At 55.6% G+C, this 26036-nt stretch overlaps 1 protein-coding gene and 1 long non-coding RNA gene across 6 annotated transcripts; one reads left to right on the plus strand and one right to left on the minus strand.

Annotated features, from left to right (window-relative positions):
• Window positions 1-303: 303 nt before the first annotated feature.
• On the minus strand, window positions 304-25487 carry EML2 (EMAP like 2). 5 transcript variants are annotated; one of them, XM_019425967.2, is made up of 22 exons: window positions 25159-25484; window positions 22373-22591; window positions 22158-22281; window positions 21861-21965; window positions 19773-19801; window positions 19220-19349; window positions 15831-15980; window positions 15213-15282; window positions 15003-15113; window positions 13717-13812; window positions 12698-12832; window positions 11632-11731; window positions 8565-8719; window positions 8286-8411; window positions 6558-6689; window positions 3629-3696; window positions 3245-3333; window positions 2908-3005; window positions 2393-2480; window positions 1689-1784; window positions 918-1048; window positions 304-586 (listed from the first exon to the last, which is right to left on the minus strand). In XM_019425967.2, the coding sequence occupies exons 1-22, from the start codon at window positions 25328-25330 to the stop codon at window positions 461-463; spliced, it is 2550 nt and encodes an 849-aa protein (XP_019281512.2). In that variant the 5' UTR covers window positions 25331-25484; the 3' UTR covers window positions 304-460. The 5 variants fall into 5 exon arrangements, 4 of the variants coding, with proteins under 4 accessions (XP_019281512.2, XP_019281513.2, XP_019281518.1 ...); XM_019425968.2 differs by lacking the exon at window positions 25159-25484 and adding an exon at window positions 23492-23516; XR_008423264.1 differs by lacking the exons at window positions 304-586; window positions 2908-3005 and having other exon boundaries at window positions 933-1048; window positions 25159-25487.
• Window positions 15274-18409, plus strand: LOC109253225 (uncharacterized). The gene is made up of 2 exons (XR_002074290.2): window positions 15274-15669; window positions 18046-18409. It is a non-coding gene; the product is annotated as an uncharacterized LOC109253225 (long non-coding RNA).
• Window positions 25488-26036: the final 549 nt, after the last annotated feature.

Raw genomic sequence — 26036 nt, forward strand, 5'->3', positions numbered from 1 at the left:
GTTAGAGCCAGCTTGGTTTCTGTCAACCTCAAAGACCCATAAAGACCTAGGTAATGGTCCCCCATCACACTGTGATGGACACACACACGCCCTGCCCCATACACATGCTTCAAGACACTGAATCTGGGGACACACACACACACACACACACACACCCTCGCACTCCACTTCAGTGCATGTGTCTTTATTTCTGGATGATATAAAAGAATAAACTTAAAAAAACACTCCAAACCAAACACCTTAATGGCTCCCCCAAAGCAATGTGACCCCTCTCCCCCCACCCCCCGATAAATAGAGACTTCTGTCAGTCTACCCTCCCACCCCCATAACCCCCTCTGCTATAGACATACTCTGGTTATATATTACTCTACTCGGCAATAGACATCTCCCGAAAATAGAATTCCTGCCCCGTCACCTGACCCTATCCTGGCCCCATGGGCCCAGGACTCTCGTCCCCAGTTCAGACCACCCGCCACTGCAGCACACTGGTGTCCTTGCCCCCTGTGGTCAGGGCCACGCTGTCATCGCACAAGAAGGCCACATTTGTCACGTGGCTGCTGTGTCCTCCATATTTGTGGCTGAGGGCCTGTTGACAGGGAAAGAAAGAAGTGAAAGAAGGCGATCTGTCTCGTTCCTGGCTGCATCCCCTGTGCCAGGCACATAGTAGGTGCTCAAGGAATATTGCTTGCACTAGTAAGGATCAAACAACCAAAGCTCCCGGAATCGCAGACACTCAGAGCAGAGCGTCGGCACTCTGGACTCTGAAATTTACCGACTTTTAGGTTAAGAATGACCCTTGGGCTCAAGCCACTGCCCTCCTCGTACAGATGGGAAAGCTGAGGCCTGGAGAGTGCCGCCTCAGTCTTGCCCGCAGTGTTGCTCATCCCCACCCTGCCAGCCCCCCCCGGGGGACTCACTCGGGGCTGACAGCAGGGGTAACTAAACAGGTGCACTTTGCCAAAGTCATCGGCTGAAGCCAGCAACTTCCCGTCATGGGAGCGGGCCACGGCGTTGATGTCGGTACCGTCGGCTCCCTCAGACCAGATCCCTGTGGGCAAGATGAGGGGTGGGTGGTGGTGAGAGGTCAGCCTGGGCCAGGGACCCCTGAGGTGAGCAGGCCCCAGCCCCAGGCTCCCCGCCTTTCTCCCAGCCAGCCTGGCTTGTCTGCAGCCAGGGAGGAGAACTGGAATCATCTTTTGTAAATGTGTTTCTGACCCTGGCCTCCCACTGCTCCAAACCCTTCTGTGGCTCCCTGGTGGCCTTGGAGAAAGCCTGGGCTTCCTAGCACGACCTCTGAACTCTGCCTGACCTGGTCTGCCACGCTGCTCCAGCCTTGTCCTCCCTAACGCTCCCCTTGAACTCCACAGCGATTTAGCCATGCTGCCTTCTTGGATTTCTCCAAATGCCAAGTTCTATGCCACCTCCAGCCTTTGTGTACAGGGTACGGTTTCCTATCCTAGGGACTGCTTTCCTTCTTCGCTGCTTCCTCATCCTCCAGGTCCAGCTTCGATATCCCCTCCTCCAGGAAGCCCTCCGTGACTCCCTCCCAGGCTGGGACCAGATGCCAGCCCAGTCTACGCCGGTCTCCCGCCCTGGGGATAACCAACAAGAGACTATGAAGACCACCAGCGAAGGATGTTGCTTGGAACCCCTGTTCTCAGTGGGACCTCCCCCATCCCAGAACTTACCAAACACCCCAAATCCCAGGACGCAAGTAGCAGTGGCCCATTCCACATTCCTCACAGCATCGACACTAGTGATCTGCTTACAGGTAGCCGGGTCCCCTGGGGCAGAAAACAGGGGGAGGGGTTCAGAGCAGAAAGAACTGGGTCGCCTGGGTGGCTCAGTCGGTTGAGCGTCTGACTCTTGATTTCAGCTCAGGTCATGATCTCTCGGTTTGTGAGTTCAAGCCACACGTCAGGCTCTGGGCTGACAGTGGGAGCCTGCTTGGGATTCTCTCTCTCTCTCCCCGCGCCCCTACTTCCAATAAACTTAAAAAAAAAAAAAAAAAAGAAAAGAAAGAAAGAAAACAATTATTGACTTAACCCATCCATTTTATAGTCAACGGGCACTGAGGTCTGAGACAGGAGGCTAAGGTCCTAGGGTTTATTCCACCTCTCCAGACTTGGCTGAGGGGGCTAGATCCTGGGTGGTGACACCCCAAGCCTGAGCAGGGTCATCTGCTTAGAGACCTGTACCTCACCCATCCGACCAGGAAGGGGAGGAAATGGGAAGCCAGGAGGCCAAACAGAACAGCCCCTGAACACAGGAGCCAGAGGACGGAGACTTGAAAGCCCCTCCTCCCTTCCTAGAAGTCAGGGAAGTCTATGTAAATCGCACACGTAAATAGGGAGGCTGGAGGAGGGCCGCCTTCGGCTTTCAGAGAACTCACAGTACAGGATCTCGTAGTCCCCGGAGTTGGTGACGAAGCAGCTGCTGTCCTGGGCCCAATCCAGGTGGGTGATAAAACTGGAATGGCCCTGCGGAGGGGGAGGGAAGGGGTGGAGTTAGAGCTCAAGCGGGTAGGATTCGACCAGGAAAAGCGGAAGGCAAAATACACAGGTAGGGGGAGAACACAAGGGGGCTAAAGGAAGGATACACAGCCTTTGGAGCGTGGGGGCGGGGCCAGACTACCATGGGCGGGGCCAGACTGCGATGGGCGGGGCTAGACAGAAAGGGCTTAGAACACAGGGGGAGTTTAGAACGTGGGCAGAGCTAGACACAGAGGGGCTTATAACACGGGGGGTGGGGGGGGTGGGGTAATGTGTGGGCGGGGCTAAGACTCCTGGTTGTGATCAGGGCAGTCAGTAGAGTGTTGAAGCTGTGCTCCCTTGAAGTAGAAAATTGGTTAATTCTGCGGCCCCTGGTAGGGGTGGCGGCGCGGGCTGGGGGCCACTGCCCACTCACCGAGCACTTGCCCAGGCGGCTGACCTTGCGGCCGCCCTGGTCCACCGTGTACACGTACACCAAGTTGTCGTGGGAGCCCACGGTCAGGTACGCCCCGTCTGGGGGAGGGGGAGGGGGGGGGCTATGAGGAGGCACCCAGGCTCTACCCCCTTCTCTCTCCGATTCAGCCCCCGCCCCCGCTATGCCAGACTCCTCAGCTGTCCCAAGCTCCATCCCCGCTACAGTCCTAGACCGGCCCCTAGGCCTTGCCACACAGGTTCCACTCCTTCCCCCTGCTAGTAACTGAGCCTCAGTTCCCAGGCCTGGCTGCTCCAAGATCCAGCACCGGGCCGCTTACCTGGAGAGAAGCTGACCACTGAGATCTGCTCATTGCCATCTGTGTGGATAGCCACCAGGTCGTGCGTCTCCGTGTCCAGCAGCAGCCATCTTTAGGGAGAAGGCACGATTGGGGAGGGGGTGTGAGCTGATCCGGTGCAGCAGGGGGTTGAAGGGGGCGGGGGATCGGGGTCGGGACTCTGAGGGGCCTGAGCTTGGGACCCCAGAAAAGATTTGGGAGAGAGGCTGACTCCAGACGAATACCGAGAAGCAGTCTGGTGAGCAGGCTGTTAATTGCAGACTCTGTGGGCTCTGGGGACACAGGGGAAGGGAGGTTTTGTCAAGGGACAGTTCTGGGAGGGGAGGGAGCAGAGAAACCCTCTGCAAATGCCCAGCTCAGCTTTACCTGCCAGTCACTGTGCCCACGGCCAGGACAGACCCACTGGGGTGGAAACCAGCAGAGCGGGCAGGGTCCTGAGGGGAGAGAGAGGAGGCAGGGCTGAGAACTGGGGTCTCCGGCCTATCTGGCTATTCCCCTACCGCAGCCACAGACACCCCAAAACCATCCTCCATTTTTTGTTTTTAAACTGTGTTCTTCTGGTTTTTTTTTTTTTAATATTAAAATTTTTCTTTTAAAACACATTTATTCATTTTTGAAAGACAGAATGTGAGTGGTGGAGAGGCAGATGCAGAATCTGAAGCAGGGTCCAGGCTCAGAGCTGTCAGCGCAGAGCCCGACGCGGGGCTCGAACTCACGGACCGTGAGATCGTGACCTGAGCTGAGGTCAGACACTTAACCAACTGAGCCACCCAGGCGCCCCTTTTTAAAATATTTTTAAGTGTTTTTTTGTTTGTTTTTGTTTTTGAGAGACAGAGAGAGCGAGCAGGGGAGGAACACAGAGAGAGAGAGAGAGAACCCTAAGCAGGTTCTGCAGGGTCAGCGCAGAGCCCGGTGTGGGGCTCGAACTCACGAAACTGTGAGATTGTGACCTGAGCCGAAATCAAGAGTCGGTTGCTTAACCAACTGAGCCACTCAGACGCCCCCCAAACCATCCTCCTTTCCTGTGTCAGCTCAAACACAAAACAGTCCTGCTCTCACTGTGGACTCTAGATCCATTTATACTCCCGGTCTAAATTCTCACAGCTTTATTCATCTGTGACTTAGGTAATTTTCTAGAAGTGAGATTTTTTGGGACAAAGGATAGCCATATTTTGAAGGCTTTGGAATGATAATGCCAATTTGCTTTCCATAAGATTCTATCAACTCATCACCAGGCACGTCCAAGTGTCCATTTCCCCACATCTTTATTAAACACCTGGCAAGGGGTATCACCACTTCTCGAACGTTGGGGACGTTTGGTTGGTGCGCAGGCAATAGAGCGTCTTGGAATCAGACTCGGGTTCAAACCGGCTCTGACACTTCCTAGTTATGTGACACCAAATAACCTTCCCTGTCTGAGCCTCGGCTGCCTCATCTGGCCAGTGGAGAACATCAACGTGTGCTCCCCGGGATTCTTCTAAAAACAAGACGTAAAGTCCTTAGAACAGCAAGCTGGTTAGTAAAATGGCTTACAGGCAGCACTCGACAACAGTTGGTTTGGATTAAAATCGCACCGTGATGATTTTTACCTTATCAAGCCTGTTTCCAAGTGGGGATCTGTCATCCCCACTGCCTTGTGGAGGTTGCGAGAAGGTGAAAGGACGAAGGGGGTAAAATGCTACGCCAGTTTCTCTGGGCGCCGTCAACAGACTGCCGGAATCAGAAAAATCTACGGGAGCGCGTTAGAAACTGCAGATTTCCGGTCCCAAACGCAGACCTCCTGAATCAGATTCTCTGTGGGTGGGGTTAAGAGTTCTGTGTCTCCTAGTCGGTTTGACGTCATAATGAGGATTATTATACGTGGCCCTAACAATTTCCAGAACATACCATCCCTGACTCAAAGTTCAAAGGCCATCAAGTGTCCCAGAATCAGAGGTAACCCTAGATTCCTTGAGCGAAGTCTCAAAGCGTGGTGTGGGGGATACGATGGAGTGACATTCTAGTGTCCCATACTGCACAGGTAGGGGAGCTTAAAAACTACACTGCCCAGGGGCGCCTGAGTGGCTCAGTCGTTTGGGCGGTCGACTTCGGCTCGGGTCATGATCTCGCGGTCAGTGAGTTCGAGCCCCGCGTCGGGCTCTGTGCTGACAGCTCAGAGCCTGGAGCCTGTTTTGGATTCTGTGTCTCCCTCTCTCTGACCCTCCCCCGTTCATGCTCTGTCTCTCTCTCTCTCAAAAATAAATAAACGTTAAAAAATATATATATATTAAAAAAACTACACTGCCCAGAATCCCTTGCAGCTAGGGTCCCACTGGGATTTGGGTCTAACAATCCGTTGTGCTGACAGAAAGCAGAGGGCCTGCTCTTCTATTTCCGCTCATCATGGGGGCTGGGCAAGCAATGGCATTGGCTATGATCGTGAGCCGTCGCTGGCCTTAAGAGGAAAGGGCACACGGGCGCCTGGGTGGCTCAGTCGGTTGAGCATCTGAGTGTTGATTTCAGCTCAGGTCACGATCTCACAATTCGTGGGTTCGAGGGATTCTTTTTCTCTCCCTCTCCCTCTGCCCCTCCCTCCCCCCCCCCCCCCCCCCCCGCCCATCTCAAAAGAAATAAATAAACTTAAAAAAAAAAAAAAAAGGCAAGTACATGGAGTATCGAGTATACAATGCAAATGTAGCCAGCACTGGGTTGCTCTAGAGCAAGACCGTCTAACAGAAGCTTCTGCGATGCTGGAGACATTCATTATCTGTACTTCCCAACATGGTGGCCACTAGATACATGTTTGAAACGTAGCCAGTGCAACCGGGGAATTGAATTTTTTTTTTTTAAGTTCGTTTATTTAGTTTGAGAGAGAGAGAGAGAGGATGAGCAGGGGAGGGGCAGAGAGAGAGGGAGAGAGAGAATCCTGAGCAGGCTCTATGCGGAGCCCGACTCAGGGCTCAAACCCTCGAACCCCATGAGATCGACACCAAGAGTCGGATGCTCAAACGACTAAGCCACCCAGGTGCCCCTGAATGCTTCATTCTATTTACATTTTAAAGTTACCTGAAGTGTGACGACCCACCCTATTGACCAATGCGGCTCTAGAGACAGCCCTTGCAGGGACCACAGCTTCCTGCAGCTGTGACAATGGCATTGTCCTGACCCCACCCAAACCACGCTCCCCTGGAGGCAGGAGCAGCGGCTCCCCTGGCAGATTGGTTTGGTGCCCTGAACCCTGACATACGGAGACAGGCGCTTCTGTCAGAACAGGGTGCCGAGTCCCCGTCCCCCCCCCCCCCCCCAGTCCCCTTACCTCGATGATCCTACTCCACAGGGGCCGGCGGGACTCTGCACTCCACAGATGCACCAGCTTATCCTGCCCGCACGTCACAAACTGTGCCCGGCTGGGGTGCGTGGCCAGACCCCACAGTTCTTCCACGTGACCCTGGCGGGAAGGGGAGACGGCAGCATGGAGCCCGCCAATCCGGGCCCTTCCCCCACCGAGCCTGGTCCCAGAAAGAAGTGCCAGGCCGGTCCCGGCGACACACTGGGGCCACAGGTGACCCGGGGAAGGCCCTTTCTCCAGTACGTCTGAAGGAGGCCGTGACTTGAGCGGACCCTCGCCCCGGTGTGTGGCTCGGGGTGAATGCTCCCCTTCTCTCCAGGCCTCTGCTGTCCAGTTTGCACAACGCAGGGCAGGAGACATGCTGGGTGGGAGCTGGAGCCTTGACCGGCTTGAATCGGGTGGTGTCCAGAAGGCTGTGGGATCCCATGGAGGGCACTCAGCCTGGTGAATCTGACCTCAGCTCTCTCTTACGGACTGGACAGGTGCCCTCTCCCCGGATCCTCAGTTTAATCTTCTGTAAAATGGGGACATCGTTGCGCTCACTTGAATCATGGATGGAAGGTGTTGAGGCTAGTACAAAGCGCTCGCAAAATGCAAGTGGCTGTTATTATTATCATTATTAATAACGTGTGCTAATAATACGCTATTAAATAACAACGAACACTGATAATATAATTGTTGACGTTAGTATAACGATGCATGGTAATAAAGCTCTAATATACATTGACCTATTCATAATATAATCAACGATGTGTAATGTTGATGCTATTTTGGGGGGGTCTCTAAGTTCCCTTCTGGGGAATCCCTCTGATCCTGGTTTTCCTTCATGTTCCAGGGAGACCAGAGCCAGAGGGAGATCTAAATGCAGCAGCATGGACCTCAGCTAGCCTGGAAAAGGGGAAGTGCCCGGAAGGAACGGAGGTATCCAGAGCCACTAGATCCAGGGGTAACTTTGGCCAAGACTTCTGTGACAGGCACCATCTAAATGCCGTCTATGAACCGACTCATGGGATCCTTACAAACCCCCACGAAGATGGGTTCTGCTGCTGCACCGTTTCATAGAGGCACAGAGACTGTCATTCACTTGCCTCACATCACACAGCTAACCAGCGACAGGGCTGCGATCTTGATCCCAGGCAGTCCCGCTCCAGAATTCCTGTTCCTGACCATCCTACTATACAGCCCCTCGGCGGGGCGGTGGGGGGTGGGGGTGGGGGGGGTGGGGGTGGCGCTGGAGTGTTAACTGGGTGTAGATAGGGTTTTGGCACGCCAGGACGAAGGGGCGAACATGTGAGCTGCCAGACGAAAAACAGGCCAACCCCAAAGGGCCTTCCCAGATCTCAGGAGGTGTGTGGCCCAAGGTGCATGTGGCCCAGGTGACAACCTGCCAGGACACTTACCAACAGAAATGGACACCACCCCTGATCAGAAGGACAGGGGGTGGCCCGGCTGCGGCGGGGTCCTGGGGACCCTCTGCCGTGCCAGCGGGTAACTCGTTGGCTGCTGGACCAGGGGGGTTCTGGGGCAGGGGTCCTGGGACAGGGGTGGGTTTACGGGGTGGGAGCAGGTAAAAGGGAAGGTGAGTGGAGTTTGTCAGGCCAAGGGATGGGGTGGGGAGGTGAGGAGAAATGGAAGGAAGTGGGAAGAGAAGAGGAGAGAAATGGGGAGGAGGGCAGGTGCAGGAGAATCGCTCACCTGGACGAGCAATGAGAAGCCTGTGTGGACAGAGCCCTGCAGGATGCAGTTCCGGGTGGTCCCCACGTACAGCGTGTCTCCCCGACCCTCAGCCACAGTGCGCACCGGACCGAAGTCCTCTGGTACCTGAGGGTGAGGTTGGGGGCATATGAGTGTAGGGCACAGGCAGAGAAGGGGTGAGGGAAAACAAGCTGGGGAGAGGAGGCTCCATTAGGAGTCGGGGTGGGGGCGGTGGGAGGAGGTCCCCTCGCCTTCACACGAAGCTGTCCCCTTCCTCACCTCTACCTCCTGCAGCTTGCTGTAGTCGGAACCCCAAAGGACCACCCGTCGATCACGGCCCCCTCCGGACACCAGCGTCCCGTCCCGCAGGGCGCAGAGCCCAAACACACCGCCGTCGTGGGCACCCAGCACCGCCTGTGTGATGCGGTTCCCACCTGTGGGGGCAAAGGGGTGGCCAGGGAGCAGGGATCAGCATGGGGGAGCTGTCCCTGTACTGACCCCTGAAACGCCTCCAACTGTCAATCCTACATTCAACCACTCACTTACCTTTCTATCCACCCTTCCACCCACCTGCCCACTGCCCATCTATTCAAATATCTTATCATCCATCCATTAAACCATCTGAACTAACATCTACCCAGTCACTTTTGATCCATCCACCCACTCACCCATTCATTCATCCACTCATCTACCTACTGGTCTGTTCGTCCATCTATCTACCTATCTACTCACCCACCCACTCACCCCCTCATCCATCCATCCACCCATCCAGTCCAGTCCATCCATCCACCCACTTACCCACCCATCCAATCAATCCATTCATCCATCATCCGTCCATCCATCACCCTATCTGATCATGTACCCACCCATCAATCTACCCAACCATCCATTGATCCATCCATCCTTCCATCCATTCATCCATCTATCCATCCATCCATCCACCCACCCATCCATTTACCCACCCATGTACCCACTCACCCATCCATTATCCATCCATCCATCCATCCCTCCATCCATCCATCCATCCATCCATCCACCTATCTGATCATGTACCCACCCATCAATCTACCCAACCATCCATTGATCCATCCATCCATCCACCCATCCTTCCATCCAAACATCCATTCATCTATTTATCCATCTATCCATCCATCTATCCATCCATCCATCCACCCACCCACTTACCTACCCATCCAATCGATCCATCCATCCATCATCCATCCATCCATCCACTTGCCCACCCACCCATCCAATCCATCCATCCATCCATCCATCCATCCATCCATCCATCCACCCACTTACCCACCCATCTAATCGATCCATCTATCCATCATCCATCCATCTATCCACTTGCCCACCCACCCATCCAATCCACCCATCCATCCATCCACCTATCTATGTACTGATCCACCCACCCATTCATCCACCTCTCATCCATCTGTTCACCTCTTTCACTCAACTACTCATTCACCAGTCAATTCATCCTCCTACCCAAACATCCACCCATTTTCCAATCCATCTACCCACTCACCCTGTCAATCTAATCATCCATTCATTCATCCGTTAACCCATCCAATCAACAACTGTGTAACCAGCATTTATTCTGGGCCCAGCTTCATAGCGGATGATACTGGGAACACAGTGGTGACCAAGACAACCTCAGATCTTGCCGTCCCAGGGTTCACAGTCTATTTTCAGAAACAGACCTATTACCAGTCAATGACAACCCAAGGTGGTTGGGGCTAGGATAGGGAAAGCCAGGAGCCTGGGGGATCCCATAGAAGATACCCAGCCTGGTAGGTCAGGGAGGGTTTCCTGGAGGAGGAGACAGCTGAACAAGGATCTGAAGGATGAATAGAAGTCAGCTAGGCCAACAGAGGGTGGGAAAGGGCTGCATGCAGAGGGAACAATGTGTGTAAAGGGAAGAGAGCAAGAGCATGCGCTATTTAGAGAACTATAGAAAATCTGGTTTGACTTCATGTAACATGCAAGGGGCAAGGGAAGGCAGGGCCAGACCACACAAGGTCTTAGAGGCCTCAGTGAGGAACCTGGGCCTTGTCCTGAGGGAACCAGGGAACAATGGTAGAGCTTGGCAAGGGGAGAAAAGGGTCAGATTTACACTGGGTTCTGGAATTTGAGGAGGCAAGATAAATAAAGGCCAAGGACCAGGAAGGAGGCTGGGGCAGGGACTCAAAGGAACAGTCCTCAACTCAGATGTGGTGCCACACGTCCACTTATCATTCTGTCCACTTGTCTTTCCAACCACCCCACCACAGCCCTACGGGATGGACCCAGTGATGGGTCTGGGGATATAGAAACGAATCAGGCCCAGTCTCTGCCCTCAGAGAGCTCACAATCTGCTGGAAAAGACTGTCAGTTATTCAGAGCTTATTCTCAGCTGTGTAATTTCAAGGGAAGCTCTGAGCCAGCCAGGTGCCCCATGAGCCTGGGGCTTCTCATCTATGAAATGGGAATAATATTCAGTGCACCCTTGATTTAGGAGCATAATGTACGTGAAAGCAAACGTACCCAGGCCAAAACAACTCACTGATTTGTGCATGCCATCCATCTGCTGGGACAACCCATTCTTTGCTTGATTCATCATTCACCCAAAGGCTAGAGCAAGCTTGTATTCACCCCATTAGCGTTTGCTGGGACAATACATTAATCCATTGGTTGGGACAACCATTTATTCATTTCTTCATCCATCCATTTGGCTAGAACAATCAACTCTTCTACTCATTCAGCAATCAGTCTACTTCCTGGAACCATCCATTCTTCGTAATATATTAATCCATTGGCTGCGGTAACCATTCATTCGTTCATTCACTCATTCATTCAGTCGTTGCTTTATGGATCCACTTGCTGGGAAAAGACCTCTTCGTTTATTTTTTTTAAGACCCCAGCATCCATCATGGGGACAACCATTCATTCATTCAGTTGTTCACTCACCCAATCATTCACCATTAAGGAGGCCAGTACATTCACTCATTCTTCCACTCACTAAGCAGGACAGCCCCTTCATTCATTCACTGCCTTATTCATTGACTGCTCTGGGACAAACCACCTCTCCATCCACCCACCCATCCACCCACAAGTGGGTTAACCATTCAATTCGCTTATAATTCAAACTTGATCCCCACCACAGGATTTGCAGAGGACAAGGGTGGGGAATAAGTCAAGATTTCATGGAGATGGGGAGCCTTGAGGGGGATATAGGAATTAGACAAGTAAGGATTTAGCCTGTTGTATCATACATTCCATACAAGCTCGGTCAGAGCAAGGCTTGGCCAAAGGGGGTTCGGGAGGGCTGGCTTGGGTACCAAACAGGTGGAGTGAAACTGACCTTTGCCCCAGACATAGAGGTTCCCCCCCGAGTCCCCGGTGACCACATCGCCACCCTCCAAAAAGGTCACACACAGCACGTACTTCGGTTTCTCGTGTTTCTAAGGTGGGGGAGAAAGGGAAGGTGTCAGAAGGTTGCTGAAGCAGAGAGCCTCCCAGAGCCCACCCACCATCCAGGACCGTGGTCAGGGGATCCCCGCCATGATGTCGGGTATGAGGCCCATTGTGGGGCACCCCCGTCTCCAACCCGCCTCCGTGCTCATGTAGCCTAGAGCTTCTGACCACATTGTCTCCCTTGCTTACCCCTGGAAGCACTTCCTGCCTCCTCTCTTGACTTTTCTTCTCTGTCCTTTCTCTGCCCCTGGGTCCCCCCTCTCTCTGTCCCTGGCTCTCCCCTGTCTCTGTCCCTGGATTCCCCCTCTCTCCATCCCCGGGTCTCCCCTGTCTCTGTCCCCGGGTCCCCCCTCTCTGTCCCTGGGTCTCCCCCTTTCTGTCGCCACTCTCCCCCGCTCTCCCCCTGCATCGTCTCTCCTCCCCTTTCCTTGCCCATCCTCTATCTCTATGTCGCTCTCTCTGCCTCTCCCCACCCTCCCCTCAGTATCTGTCTCATCTTCACCTATGCCTGGTGTCCTCCGGGCCTCCCTTTTTGGGGTGGAAGCTCCAGTTCTCACCCATGGAAGGCGAGCCCTGGCAGAGGGGCCCCTGCACCTTCTCTCCCAGGCCCTCTGCTTCCCGCTCAGTGTCTGTCTGCCTCGGTGCGCATCTCTTTCAGCCAGTTGGCCTCTAACCCCCGTGTTTTTCCACATTATGGCCAAGCAGAGCACTGCCTATTGAGTATTTACTATCTGCTAGGAGCTACTACGGTCTTCATCCCGCTGAATCCTCACAACTTTAGACAGTTAAGGAGGATGATCCTCATGGTATGGGATAAGGAAACTGAGGCCCCAGCAGAAATTCGGCATCCTCATAATCTGGGACCCTCTGGGACCCTCTGTTTTGTTGTCTTCCCGGGTGTCCCTGCCTGTCTCCTTCAGGGCCAGCCTGTCCCCGCACCCCGGGGCACTCACCTCAAAGAGGCCCTGCCGTTTGCTCAGGCTGCCCCCCTCCAGACTCCAGAAGTAGATGTGGGATTTTCCGCAGGTGATGAGCACGGTGGGGTCTGTGGGGTGGAAGGTGGCCACCAGCACGGCCTCGTTGGAGCACTTTGGAGAGTGGGGGAGATTCAGAATGACGACCTCAAAGCCACTAGGGCCACCCCATGTAGGACCGCCCTATACAGCTGCATGAGTTGTGCACTGCACAACCTACTCGCCTGTGTCTTTACTATACAGGCAAGCTAAAATACTGAAGGCAGGGCCGGCCAGCAAAGCATTACTGCCACCTTTATCAACATGACAGCAGATCTTGGAGAGCCTCAACTCTGCATCAAGTGCTGTGCTGAGTACTTTATCCATTAACTGCTGTACTCCTCAAAGCACTCCGTGAGGTACGGCTCATTAGCGCTCCCCATTACAGGTGAAGTGAGGCGCAAAGAGGGGAAGTCACTTGCCTTAGGCCACACAGCCAGGTAAGAGTCAAGTCCAGAATTAATTCACATAGGTCTGACTCCAGAGCCCAGCCTCTCAACTACTAAGTCTCTGTCCACAAACTGTGGGCCCCAATCCGGAACCTAGGTCTCCAAAATAGGCACATGACCTTGGGCAACAGGCTCTCCCCTCTACCATGCCTCAGATTATTCCCTAGAAGTCAAGCCGCCACCCAGAGATGCAAGTCAATGTCCTGGATGTCGCAAGGCTACAGTCAGTAGCTGCCTTGCACCGACCTTTTTGTTGCGCCTGGTCTAGCCACCCCACATCCCAGCATCAAAGCCAAGGCCCTACTAGGAAGATGCTACCATTATCCCCACTTTACGGACGAGCAGCCGAGGCTCAGAGAGGGCAAGCCGCTTGCCTGAAGTCGCACAGCCACCAAACGGCAAAGCTTGGCCTTGAATGTGAGTCTGTCTGATTCCAGACTCCTAACCACAGAGATCTAGCCAGTCCCACACAGGCACCCCAAGGAGGCGGGGTGAGAACGGTCACCCCACCTTGCCATCCACCACCTTGGCCTCCTTGGCCCAGTCCCACACGGAGAGCATGCGATCGTTCGATTCGTCCACTGCACAGAGCAGGTTGCCTCCATTCTAGAAGGAGGAGAGAGGAGGGGGAGTGGAGAAGGGGGGTCAGGATCCACCCCTTCAACACTCTGCCCACACAGGAACTTCCCACTCAGGTCTGTTTTAAGATTTTCAAAGCTCCTGGCCCACAGTAGATGAAACACATCCAAATACACTCCCCGTCCGGCAGCCATGTACACATCTTAAAGGGCATCTAGAACTTTCCTTTTGAAATGACTCCTCCCTAAGAAATTCATCTCATTTACCCTCAGTTACTGTTTCTCTGCAGGAGTCCTGAAACCATCTAATCTGCATTTTTGTATGAAGATGACTTTATGCACACAAAATGAAACGACTTTTATGCACACAAAATGAAACCACCGAATTACTAAAATGTTGGGTGTTCACACCTTTGGTGAAACAGGTTAATTTTGATTTTGCAGGGTTCCCTCCTCCCCGTACACACACACACACACACACACACACACACACACACACACACACACAGTGTCACCAAAGTAGCTTTTCTCCACCACTCCCCACAATGCCCTCAAAGATCTCCTTAGGCCTCAGAAAACCTGTGAGGCTCTAGTCCCGTGCTTCTTGGTTTTTATTCCTCAATCCATTGCTGATCAATACTTTGGTAAAATACATTTTGATAAAAATGTGAAATATGATTAAAAAAAAAAAAGAGCCCACCCATCACAGACTAGGATGTTGCAGGAAATATGAAATTGCTCTGCAAATTCCTGAAGGCTTACTCTCCATTTCTGGGCTTATCTCGCCCAGAACTGCCATCACCCATCCTGCCGACACCCATCTAGGCTGGACCAGGGAACCACAAGGCCTTACAAGGACCTTTCGCAAAGGAAAGTGGGTGCCATTAATAATGTAACCAGCATGACCAGTCACCGAGGAGTTTGTCTGGGAGCAATCAGGACACGTGGGTCCCCTTCATAAGGGCTAAGGGAGCAGCCCTGTAAGGTCACCAAGGGTTGGCCTGCAGGGCGGGCAATTCTGCAGGGGGCGTGGCCTATACCTGTGACGTCACAATTAAGGCATGCCCCCTCCCCCATCCCAAAGAGGCGCACACGCGGGCGTGTGTGTGTGTGTGTGCGCGCGCTCTCCTGACTTTGGAGGAGGGACTCCTGACTTTGGAGGAGGGACTCCTGACTTTGGAGGAGGGGACAGGCGAAGGGTCCCCGCACAGGACTTACAGATTTGGAAAAGCCCACACAGCACACAGCTCTGTCAAACACCCCCAGGCCCAGCACGTGTAAGGTGGAGAGGGAGACTGAGTCCCAAATGCGCACGTGGGGGGGTAGTGGCTGCAAGGAAGAAAGAGGCCTGTTACCTGGGGGGCCTGGCTGTCTGCCCCCACCATCACCCCACCCCAGTCTCCGGTCCCTCCTCCTCCAATCTGTTACCTTCCCCTCCTTAGAGGTGCCTGCCACCTGTCCAGTGGCAATGGTGACCATATCAGGGTGGACAGCCAGGCTGAGAAAGAAGACAGATGGACAGGGCTCAGTGGGAGGGATGGGGCTCAAAGGGGGGGCCCAGGACTCCTCCTCCCTTAACAGGCTGAAGTCACAATGCCTGGCTATTCATCCCACAGGTTGGTTGAGTGAGTTATTTAGCCAATAAACATCGATTTAGTCCTTCTGTAACAATAAGGGGCTACTCTCCAGGTACCCAGCCTCGGAAGCAAGACTCCGTCCTGGGGTCTCTTAACTCAAATGCCCATACGGCTCAGGACTGTACCCAAGTGGTGGCCAGGGGGGCACAGCCATCAAAAGGGGCTGTCGCTGCCTGGCTCCCACCCTGTTAGGATCATCGGGGGGCGCCAGCTAGGAGTTTCGGAAAAGAAGTGAAAAATCCAGGCATGTAAGTGAATTCACCGACCTTTAAAATACTGATGATCAGTCCACATTTTTTTCCTGAATTCAGCCGGTAGGCCAAGCAAAGGCCTGGCCACAGCCACCTCCCCCCCCCCCCGGCCTCCCCCCCCCCCTCCGCCTCCAAGAGTAGCCCCTCCCAGGCCTCACCATTTGATGTCATCATTGTGGCCCAGGTAGTGGCGCTGCCTATGCTCCTCCACACTGTACAGCACGGCCACGGAGGCCACAAAGTACACTATCTCCCCCGTGGGCAGCAGGTAAAGGTTGGCCCGGCAGTCTCGGCCTCGGTAGCCATAGCTGGAGATGCCCGGGGGCCGGTTAAGGAGCCTGTTTTGCATCGTACGTGCCAACTCAACACCTACAGTGAGGTTTTCCTGATTCCACTCAGACCCCGTCGGGGGGGGGGGGGGGGAGAGGGGCGGTTGATGGTACCCCCCTCCCGTAATCCCGTAATATATCCAACAAAATATTAACCCCCGTGGGGCACCCAGGTGGCTCAGTCGGTTATGCATCCGACTTTGGCTCAGGTCATGATCTCCCGGTCTGTGAGTTCGAGCCCTGCATCGGGCTCAGAGCCTGGAGCCTGCTTTGGATTCTGTGTCCCCCACCTCTCTCTGCCCCTCCCCGGCTCGTGCTCCGTCTCGCTCTCTCAAAAACGAATGTTAAAAAAAAAAGTTTTTTAAATATTAACCCCAAGAACCTGTGACTATAACCTTCCTTGGAAAAGGGAGTCTTTGCAGCTGTAATTAAGGATCGCAACATGAGATTATGCTGGATTATCTGGGTGGGGCCCAAACCCAATGTCGAGTACCCTTATAAGAGACAGAGAGGAAAAGACACCGAACGTCACCAGGGGTGTAGGTAGGACCCACATGAAAATCAGAGGTTGATTGGAGTGATGCGGTGTGGCTATAAGCCAAAGAACCCCAAGGACAGCCAGCAGCCATCCAACGCTAGGAGACATAGATCAAATTCTCTGCCAGTGCCTCTGGAGGGAGGGCGGTGGGCCTGCTGGAACCTTGACTTTGGGCTGGGAGAGAAAATCGTTCTGTTTTAAGCCACAGAGTTTGTGGCGATTTGTTACAGCAGTCACAGAACGCTAATACAACCCCCCCTTCCCTCCAGAAGGGTCCTGTTAACACTAAGTTAGCTCATATCTGCTCAGAACCTCCCCATGAGTTCCGTCTCAGAGCAAAAGTCAAAATCCTTATGAAAGCCCGGGCACGAGGTCTAGCCTGACCTGGGCCGGATTCCTCAGTCCTCAGTCAGGCTCCACTCCCACTGGCCTCTTGCTCTCTGTCCTCACCTCAGGGCCTTTGCACCTGCTGTTCCCTCCACCTGAGTACTCCTCCCCCTCAACTCTCCATGGCTCCCTTGCCTCCTTCAGGTCCCTGCTCAACTGTCAGCATCTCAGAGAGGCCTTCCCTGCCCATTCTATTTAAAACTGCAAACTCATGCACTCTCACTGCCACCCCCCCCCCCGCTCATATTTCTGTCATACACTCATCAGAATCCCACACGGTTTAACTTGGTATAACACGGCTTAACTGTCTCCCCAACTAGAGTATCTGCTCCGGGAGGGCAGGGATCTTTGTCCATTTTGTTCACTGCTCTATCCCTGGAGTCCAGGGCCTGGGACTGAACAGACATAGGAATTCAGTATCTGATGAAGGAATGGCTGACCCTCCCCTGTTCAGAACTTTCTGTGGCTCCTCCCACTGGCCTGCCTGGCCCCTTCCTGGCCCCAGTAGGGCTTCTGCCCTCCTGTGCTCTCTGATCTTGGAGTTCCTCAAAATGCCAAGATCTTTAGTCCAGGCCTTGGCACTAGCCTTTCCCTCTGCCTAGTACATTCTACCTGGTCACCTCCTCAGAGCTGCCCTCATGCTCACCTCCTCCACCGGCCTCATGTCACTTAATAATTACCTGGTTAATTTGTTAACTGTCGCTATTTCCCAATGAGGCTGTGTGCTCCCAGGTGGCCAAGACTGGGCTGTTTCGTTCACTCCTATAACTCCTCCTCTGGGAAGCCCTCCGTGACCCCCAGGGCTGGGGCAGTTGCCCTTCTGGGTTCCCCCATCCCAGCCCTGCTCACTGTGGGTTATCACTATCAAAGAGTCTGTCCCCACACTCGACTAGGGGCCCTAGGAAGGCAGGCTGTCATGATGACCCCTGGGTGCCCAGCTCGTGGCCCCAGATGTTCAGAAAATATCTGAATGAATGCTGCCATATGGGTCTCGACCCCACAGAAATGGTCCCGCCCTGCAGTCATTTTGGAGATGGGGCATCCGAGGCCCACACTGAGTTTTGCAGTCTCAGCTGACCCCGCCTGGCACAACAGCTTAGTGTGCTTTGATTCTCATAGATGTTTCCGGCTCTCTCGAAAAGACTCTGGGCTCCAACATCCCTGCCTCCACTAGAGCGGAAATCAAGGCCGAAAGAAGAGGACGGGGCCTGGGTCCCTAGGCTGCTGATCTGGAAAAAGCGTGGGCCGCGGAGGCAAGAGTTCTCGCCCCAGAACTGGTCTGACTCCCGAGGACAAGGCTCAGTCCTTTCCTTTGGACTCAGCTTTGTCATCCAGACAGTGAAGGCAGTAATTCCCGAGCTGCAGGCGTCAGAGGGCTCTAGGAGGCCACGGGTTGTACAAATACACTCTCAATGCTACAAAAGAGAAGGATTGTTATCATTCGCCGTATTTACACATGAAACAATTTAGAATGGCGCCTGGCGTCTAAGTCCTCAATAATGAGCAGTTATTCTTTGATCAGTTCCTGTTTGTGGGGCACACGTCATGAGCTCAGCACCTTTATACCTCCTTTCCCGGCTCTATGAATCTGAAATCCTGAAACCCATTCTTCAGAGGACGCGGCTGAGGCACAGAGAGGCGAGGTGATTTGTCCAGGATCACACAGCCCAGCTGGGCTGGGGTTTCAATCCAGCTCTGCCAGGCTCCAAACACGGGGCCCTTAACCATTTCCAACTCCTTCTGTTTCTCAGATACACCTAGGTCACTCCGGCCACAGAGCCCTCAAACCTGCCATGCCCTCCGTCTGGAACATTCTCCTTCTAGCTCTTCCTATGCTGGCTGTTCAACTCACAGCTCAAATGCCCCCTCCTCAGAGAAACACAGTGACTCTTCCCACATGACTTTAGGTTCCTGTGTTCCCAGCATTTATTACTTGGCTGGAATCACCGTGTTTATTTAATCACTGGCTTCTGTTATCGTCTCTCTCTTCTCCTTTAGAAGGTGAGCCCCAAGTGACCAGGGCGGGACTGTAGAGGAGAATCTGACATATGGAAGGCCCTCAGCAAACATCTGCTACTTCAGTGCATCGTAAAAAGGTCATTTCAACTAACCTGCTTTCCTCGGCACCGCCCTGACCCCAGGGTCATCCTGACCCCTGAGGCCGCAGGGGCCTGCAAGTGTGATTCACTGTAAAGACCCTCTCTCCCGCAGAAGTCCCCTACCAGAAGGGTGTTTGTCTCTTCCAGACTGGGGGATGAGGGGCAGGGAGGAAGGGATTACAGCAAAAGGATACACCCAGTCCAGCTTGAGCCGGCTGGAAGGCAGCTCAGAGCGCGCGTCGAGGCTGTAGGTGGGCGCCAGCTCGGTGGGAATCAGCATTGGCACAGGGCGCCCCCTCAGGAACATTTTCACGGAGCCCTCCTCTGCCAGGACACCCCCAGAGGTCAGGCGCCGCCACCAGCCCGCACCCCAATTCCCTCTCCCCTTCAGGCTTCACTCAACAACAAAAACAAAAATGCATGGAGGGGCACCAGGGTGGCTCAGTCCGTTAAGCGTCGGACTTCTGCTCAGGTCATGATCTCCTGGTTCACGAGTTCGAACCCAGAGGCAGGCGCTGTGCTGACAGCTCAGAGCCTGTTGCCTGCTTCAGATTCTATGTCTCCTTCTCTCTCTGCCTATCCCCTGTTTGTGCTCTCGCTCTCTCTCTCTCTCTCTCAAAAATAAAGATATAAAAAAAAATTTTTAACGCATGGGGAAACTGAGGCCAGAGAGGCAAAGGCTCAAACAGCCACGTCTCCTGACCTCCAGCAATCCCCAACCAAGCTCCTCCCCCTCTCCCCACTCACCCATGCTGAAGATAACTTCTTTGGTTTTGCTGTCAGGAAAGGGGAAGAAAAAGCGCCCTAATTAGCAGACGGGTCTGAAAAGCGGAGAAACCACTCCCCTACCCCACCGCTGCCCGGAGGTCTCTGATGAATAATGGGGGCCGAGTAAGAAGCGGAGCGCTGCCTCTCTGCAGGCCGTGTGCTTTGCTCGGTTGATCTTGCAGAGCCTAAGACACAGGCCCAGAGAGGCAGTGATCGCCAAAGATCACACAGCACGAAGTGGCAGGGACGCGATCCTGGAAGACGGGAGTCACCAGGGACCCCTCCCTCCTAATCAGCACCGCTCTCCCGGAGCTCCCCACCCCCAGTCCCACGGTGCCCCAAACTTCAAGCAGCAAGGGAAGCCGAGAAGGTTTAAGGGAAGGGGCGTGTCTCCACCTTCCCTTCGCCGGCGGAAAGGGGTGATAGTCGCGGACCTGGGTCCCTGGCGAGGGTGGGGGGAGCCCCGGATCCAGGCCCCGGGAGTGCAGGGAGGAGGGGGGCTGCAAGAGGGTCTCACCCAGCTCCAAAGCTACTCATGGCGGCGGCTGGCGGAGCTTCGGGACCGGGGGTGGAGCCGGGACGGGCTCCGCCGCTTCCGGCCCTGGGAGGCGCCCGCGCCGCCGCGCCCTGCCCCGCCCTCCGCGGCCGACCCCGGGAGCCGGCCGGTCATTCTGGGTCTCAGATCCCGGGCTGTGGGGTCCTGATACCAGGCTCTTTTGGGGGTGGGGGGTGGGGGGGGTGGGGGGAGAGTGTTGTTTGAGAACAGGACTAGGGGGCGTGTCTGCCTGAGTTCAAACCCCAGCCCTGCCACTTGCTAAGCAGTGTGGACAAATTGCCCCACCTCTGCCTCGGTTTCCTCCTTTTAAAAATGGGGGTAAAAAGAGTACCCACCTCGCGGGGTGATTGCGAGGATTATATTGGTTAATTCATGTCAAGTGCCTGGAGTAGTGCCTAGTACATAGCGTCATGGACGTGTTTGCTATTATTTGAGTGGGGTTGAAATGTGTGGTTTTTGACCCAGTTCCTGCCTTAGTTTAGCCCCCAAGCCCACTGCATCTAGACTCCATCCTTAGGTTTTTACTCTGCCCTGGGCTTCAGGGTGGTCCAGCCTCCAGAGAATTGACCACGCCCCACATTCTGACCACACCCACCTCCCCTTCCGATCCGTCCCCAGAGTTGACACCTCTCCTGATAATTGACTGCCCCTCCCCGGCCCTCTCCGCGCCTCGGGTCCCGCCAGGCATTCTGACTACTACCACTTTACAGAAATCCAGTCCCTGAGTTGAGTCTGTTCAAGGCCTCCAGGTTGGCCCCGCCTCCTGGTATTTGACCACGCCCCCTGTCGCCCCTCCCCTCTGGCCTTGTCGCAGGCTATGCTCCACCAACTAGCCTCTGACAAGCCACCAGCCGGTATCGAGCCCAGTGACCTCCACCCCAGGTTCTGATTCTGAGTTGAGTCTGTTCAAGGCCTCCAGGTTGGCCCCGCCTCCTGGTATTTGACCACGCCCCCTGTCGCCCCGCCCCGTCTCTGACAAACCACCAGCCGGTATCGAGCCCAGTGACCCCCACCCCAGGTTCTGATTCTACCCAGGCTGACACTCTGGTCATGCCCTCCAATTCCAATCATGCCCCCGCCCCCCAATTCCCCTATTCCCTGCAGAAATTCCCTTGAAGCTTCTGCCCCGGCCCCACCCCTGAGACCCAACAGGGACTCTTTTACTTAGTGGCCACGCCCACAAGCCTGGCTCCTCCCTCAATTTCCACTCTGGCTCCACCCAAAAGACCCTAACCATTCGCTTCCCCGAAGTTCTAGTCCAGCCCCTTAAGGCTTGGCCACACCCCCCAAGGCCGGCAGAGCCCTTGCGGGCCTTCCTCTTCGCCCGCGCTCTCTTAAGACTGGTCCCTCCCAGCCTCGGCGCTGTCCCCGCATTCTGAACTACATGGCCTCGCTCTACGGTACCACCTCGTGGCCTGGGGCATCACCCGAAGTTCCGCATCCCCCCTTCCAAACCAAACTGGTGTCCTGGCCTCACCCTCTGTGACAGGACCCCCACCCCAGACACCTACCCTTCCTTTTTGGCGCTGCAGTTGCTGCTAGAAGATGTGGTGCGGCTGCGGGGGTCCTCGCGGCGCACCGAAGCCAGGCGCTCTGGTGACAAGCAGCGGCGGGCGCTACGAAGAGAGAGCGCATTGTTAGGGCGGAGCCTGTGAGGTTAGCAGGCCAGTGTAAGAGGAGGGCGAGAACCTCCTGGCACTTGCCATTGCCGGAGTTCGGGCCCCCGAGCCCATCCCTCGCCGTATAAACAGCCTCTGTCTCCCATATGGTCTTGGAGGAGGCTAGAGATCCAGGCTTCCGTGCCTTACCTGCGCCCAGAGGTCGCCTCCTTCTTGGGGGAGGATGGAGAGGTGGCATAGCCGCCCACGCGCCTCGGGGGTCCCGCGCCATTGAGGGGGGTCCTGGTGGGAAGGCCTTTCAAGAGCTGACACACTGGAGGATGGGGTTCCGGGACAGAAGTAGTGAGTGCGAGGTCCGGGTCCCGACGTCTCCCCATCTCATCCCTCCAGTCTAGCAAAGATACCTGAGGCCGTGGTGCCTAAGCGTGGAGGCGCCCGGCCCTTGGGGGTGCCCCTCGCGCGCAGCGCAGCGCCCTGCTCTTCGCACGCCCTCAGGCGACGCAGCGCGTCAGCCAGCGCCGCCTTTAGGACCGCCAGCTCGTCTTCCTGCAGCTGCAGCCGCTGCTCCAGCGCCGACACGCGGTCGTCCACCTCCATGCCGCTCGTGCCCGACAGATTGTCATCTGGAAGGAAGGGTTAGCGCTGGCTGCGGAGACCACTCCGGAGCTCCAGGGCCGGAGGGGTCCGCCCCCCACCCCCACCCCTCTCCCCCCTTCCCGAGTTAAGGCGAGGCCAGCCACTCCCCCTTCCTCTCCCTCGACCTGCGGCCGGGACGCTCAGAGATGGGCCAGGAAGAGGGTTACGAGGGGGAAGGAAATCCCCAACGCTCTCAGTCCTTTGCCCCCACACTCCTCTGCCCGCCCTGGAGATGTGACCTTAGGGAAGTCCCTTACTCTCTTATTTTCTAAGATGCTCCGAGTCAGGAGCCTCTCAGCTCTGGTTTTAAGAGTCTATGACTAAGATGCTAAATATCTGAGTGATATCAGTATTTGTTTTAAACGACACCAACTAATTCCTGGTGACACCAACGTTCTAGAATTGATCCCCGATACTCTCTGACGAATATCAATATTTTATCCCTGGGACTAAAGTTCCCTTTCTGTTTCTTAAGACTTCCCCAGCTAAAAGGTGATGCCTGGTCCCTCCCCTTCCCCTTCTCTCCTCGCCGTGGGGTTCGACCCCAGAGAGCCAGTTGCAAGGACAGAGTTTCCGCGGCCCCTGGCGGTAGACTTGGGGGTTGCAGGCAGCGCATCTCAGACCCGGGAGACCCACTGGGAGATGCGGGCGGGGATCCGGCTGCCAAACTCTAGCCGGACCCTCTCTCCTGTTCCTCTTTTTTTTTTTTTTATTTCGCTTCTGTACCCCACGCCCCAGAGTAGGCTCTCCCTCTCCTCTCCAGCCCATGGTACGGCCAAATAACTCCTCCATCACCCCCCAAACCCACACCTAGCCCATTTCCCCGAAGTGGGAAGAGCGGATGACTGAGGCATCCCTTTCCCCTCTCCCTCCCAGACCACTCATACCCAGACTCATTGCTGGCCACAACTGAGGAAGACCTGGCTCCCAGCCGGGTGGAAGTGAAGGTAGTATCATTAACAGGGACGGGGCGTGGAGGTCGCACCTGCCATCCCGAGTCGGAAGGCCGCCCCGCCCGCCCGCCCGCCGGGCTCCGCAGTGCAGCCGTCGGTCCCTCCCCTCCCTCCCCCCACCCTAGCGGCCCAATCGCCAGCCCGGCCTCGCCCGCCCTGCCCCCCACCCAGCGCCACTATGGTCCGGTGCCCGGACCTGCAGAGGAAGGTGGGGGCCTCCCGAAGTCGGAGGAAGGGAGCTGTCAGGACTGAGAACTCGTAAGAAGAGGGAATCTCGGGGTCCTGCTGGTATCCCGTTTTCCACCGGAGGAAACTAAGAACGGAGGTTGGGGAGGCGCGCGGAGACTCGCTAAAGGTCACACGGTCATTAAATGAGGGGCGGGAGGGCCCAATCACCTAGTTGTGCCAGGCCCCCTCCTACCCACCTTTACAGATTCGACCCACCCCCACCTCCCCCAAAGAGAGAGAGAGACAAATTAAAACGTTATAGTGAGCTTGCGTGTGACAGGCAAAACACTTAGCAAAACACTGGCTCATGGTAGATGCTCACTAAAGCCAGAATACAATGAACCATTATTATGGTACCTACTGTTCCAGGCAACTCTAGTAATGGTGGGATTCCACCCGTTTTAGGAGGAGGGGAGGAGAAAGGGGATTGAGGCCCAGAGAGATGAAGTTACTTGTTCATGACACACAGCCTTCCGGCAGCAGAACAGCCAGGCTGAGGCATCCTGCCTCTTAGAGGGGCAGAGGAGGACAAAACAAACATTCCGGTCCTCTGCCAACTCCAGTGTGACTGGGGGGGAGTGAGCCCACAAACTGGAAGATAGTCTCCTCTGGGGGGGGGGGCTGAGAGAAATGGATAGCATTCACCTAGGTCCTTCAGCCCCCACCCAGAACGAGCAGCTGCATCTTGAGGCCTCGCCCCGTCCCTCCACCCCAAACTCAAGTCCTCTACTCCTTCCTGAGCACTCCCCCAGCCCTTTTGCCCAGAGACCAGCTCTGGTTTCCCACTCGTCCGCTTCTCCCCTCCCATCTGCTCTGCCTCCTGCTCCCCCTCATCTGGGCCTGACACAGTGGCCTTTCTGGAAGGAGGAAGGGGTGTCTAGGAAGGAGGGGTGAGTCCCAGTGAGTGGGAGTGGTGGGGGCTGAGGATTTGCAGGTAGAGTGGAGGCTGAATCCTCTGGTTACCCTGCCTGGTCCCACACGCTGCCCACAAGCCAACACCAAATCCCACCTCCCCCTAATCTGTCAGTCCCTCTGCCAGAGAGAAAGGAGAGGGTCCCAGAGGATTGAGAGGGGATAGGGTAGAGTTCCAGACCTTCAGGCCTACCCCCTTCGACCCCAGGCTCCTGAAGGTTCTGCCCCCTTCTCTCCATCCAGCCACCTCGGGAGAAGGGGAGGGTCGAAGCGGGTGGGGGACTGGGATCAGGGTTTTGGGGATCAGGAACCTTGCTCTGGGGTCAGGGTCCACCTGGGGGGAGAGAGGAAGATCTTCAGCAAGGGGCGAGGATGGGGACTTGGAAGGAGGAGGTTGGGGCAGGAGGAAATGGGTCCAGCCCTGGGCGGAGCCAGGGTCGGAACTGAGGAGGGGGTCTCACCGTTGCAGTATTGAAGCAGCGAGGACGTGTCGTAGAGGCCGCAGAAGGCCGGGCCGCGCTCCGCCATCGCCCCGCCACAGCCACCGCCGGCCCCCCCGGCCCCAGCCTGGGCCCGGTCCCCCCCTCCAGGCCCTGCCTCCCGTTGCCATAGCAACGCCCTTCGTTCCAGCATCCCCGGCTCGGCCCGCCCGGCATCAGGCGGCCGGCGCCGGGCCTGGCACCGGGGTCATCCCCCAGGATGCCAAGAAAGGGGGGTCGGGACACCCCCTGCCAGGCCCCCCCCCTTGGACACAATCCTTGGACCGGGATTGGTTGAGCCTATATCCCCCTAGGTACCGTCTGGTCCCGCCTACAGTCTGCGCGCATTCTCTCTAGACCCCCTCCTCGCCAGTTCAGGACCAATGAGAGGCTGTCGCGCAGGCCCCTCAGCCAATAGGGATGCAGAAGGATTGGAAGGGGCAGGGCTTTCGCTGCTTTTCAGCCTAAAGCTCAGCCCCGGGCTGTGAGAGGAAGATAGGGTGGAGGAAGACACTCCCATAACCCCAAAACCTTCTCCTTAATCTTTCGCTGAATTTCCCAAAAGCCCCCTCGCAAGACCAGGGCCTGACCCTAGAGCCTCAAATATGCCCAGATATCCACCAGCTCCGCCCTCGAACTCTTCTTCTTCGAGTCCTTGTTTATTAGATGTAGGCCCGCCCCCAAACTCTTAGCTCCACCCCCAGAATCCCGCGGGAGCTGAAGTTCTATTCCGGCCCCAAGAGCCTTTGGCACCGCCCCCAAAGCCTCCGAGAGCTACAGTACTTCGCTCAGAGCCCTCGGCCCCGCCTTCTTATAGGATTAGCTCCGCCCCGGGGTTTAGACTCCTCCCCCCCAAGTCT

This window comes from Panthera pardus, unplaced genomic scaffold, assembly GCF_024362965.1.
Source record: "Panthera pardus isolate Hobbes unplaced genomic scaffold, ASM2436296v1 HiC_scaffold_18, whole genome shotgun sequence".
Taxonomy (NCBI): domain Eukaryota; kingdom Metazoa; phylum Chordata; class Mammalia; order Carnivora; family Felidae; genus Panthera; species Panthera pardus.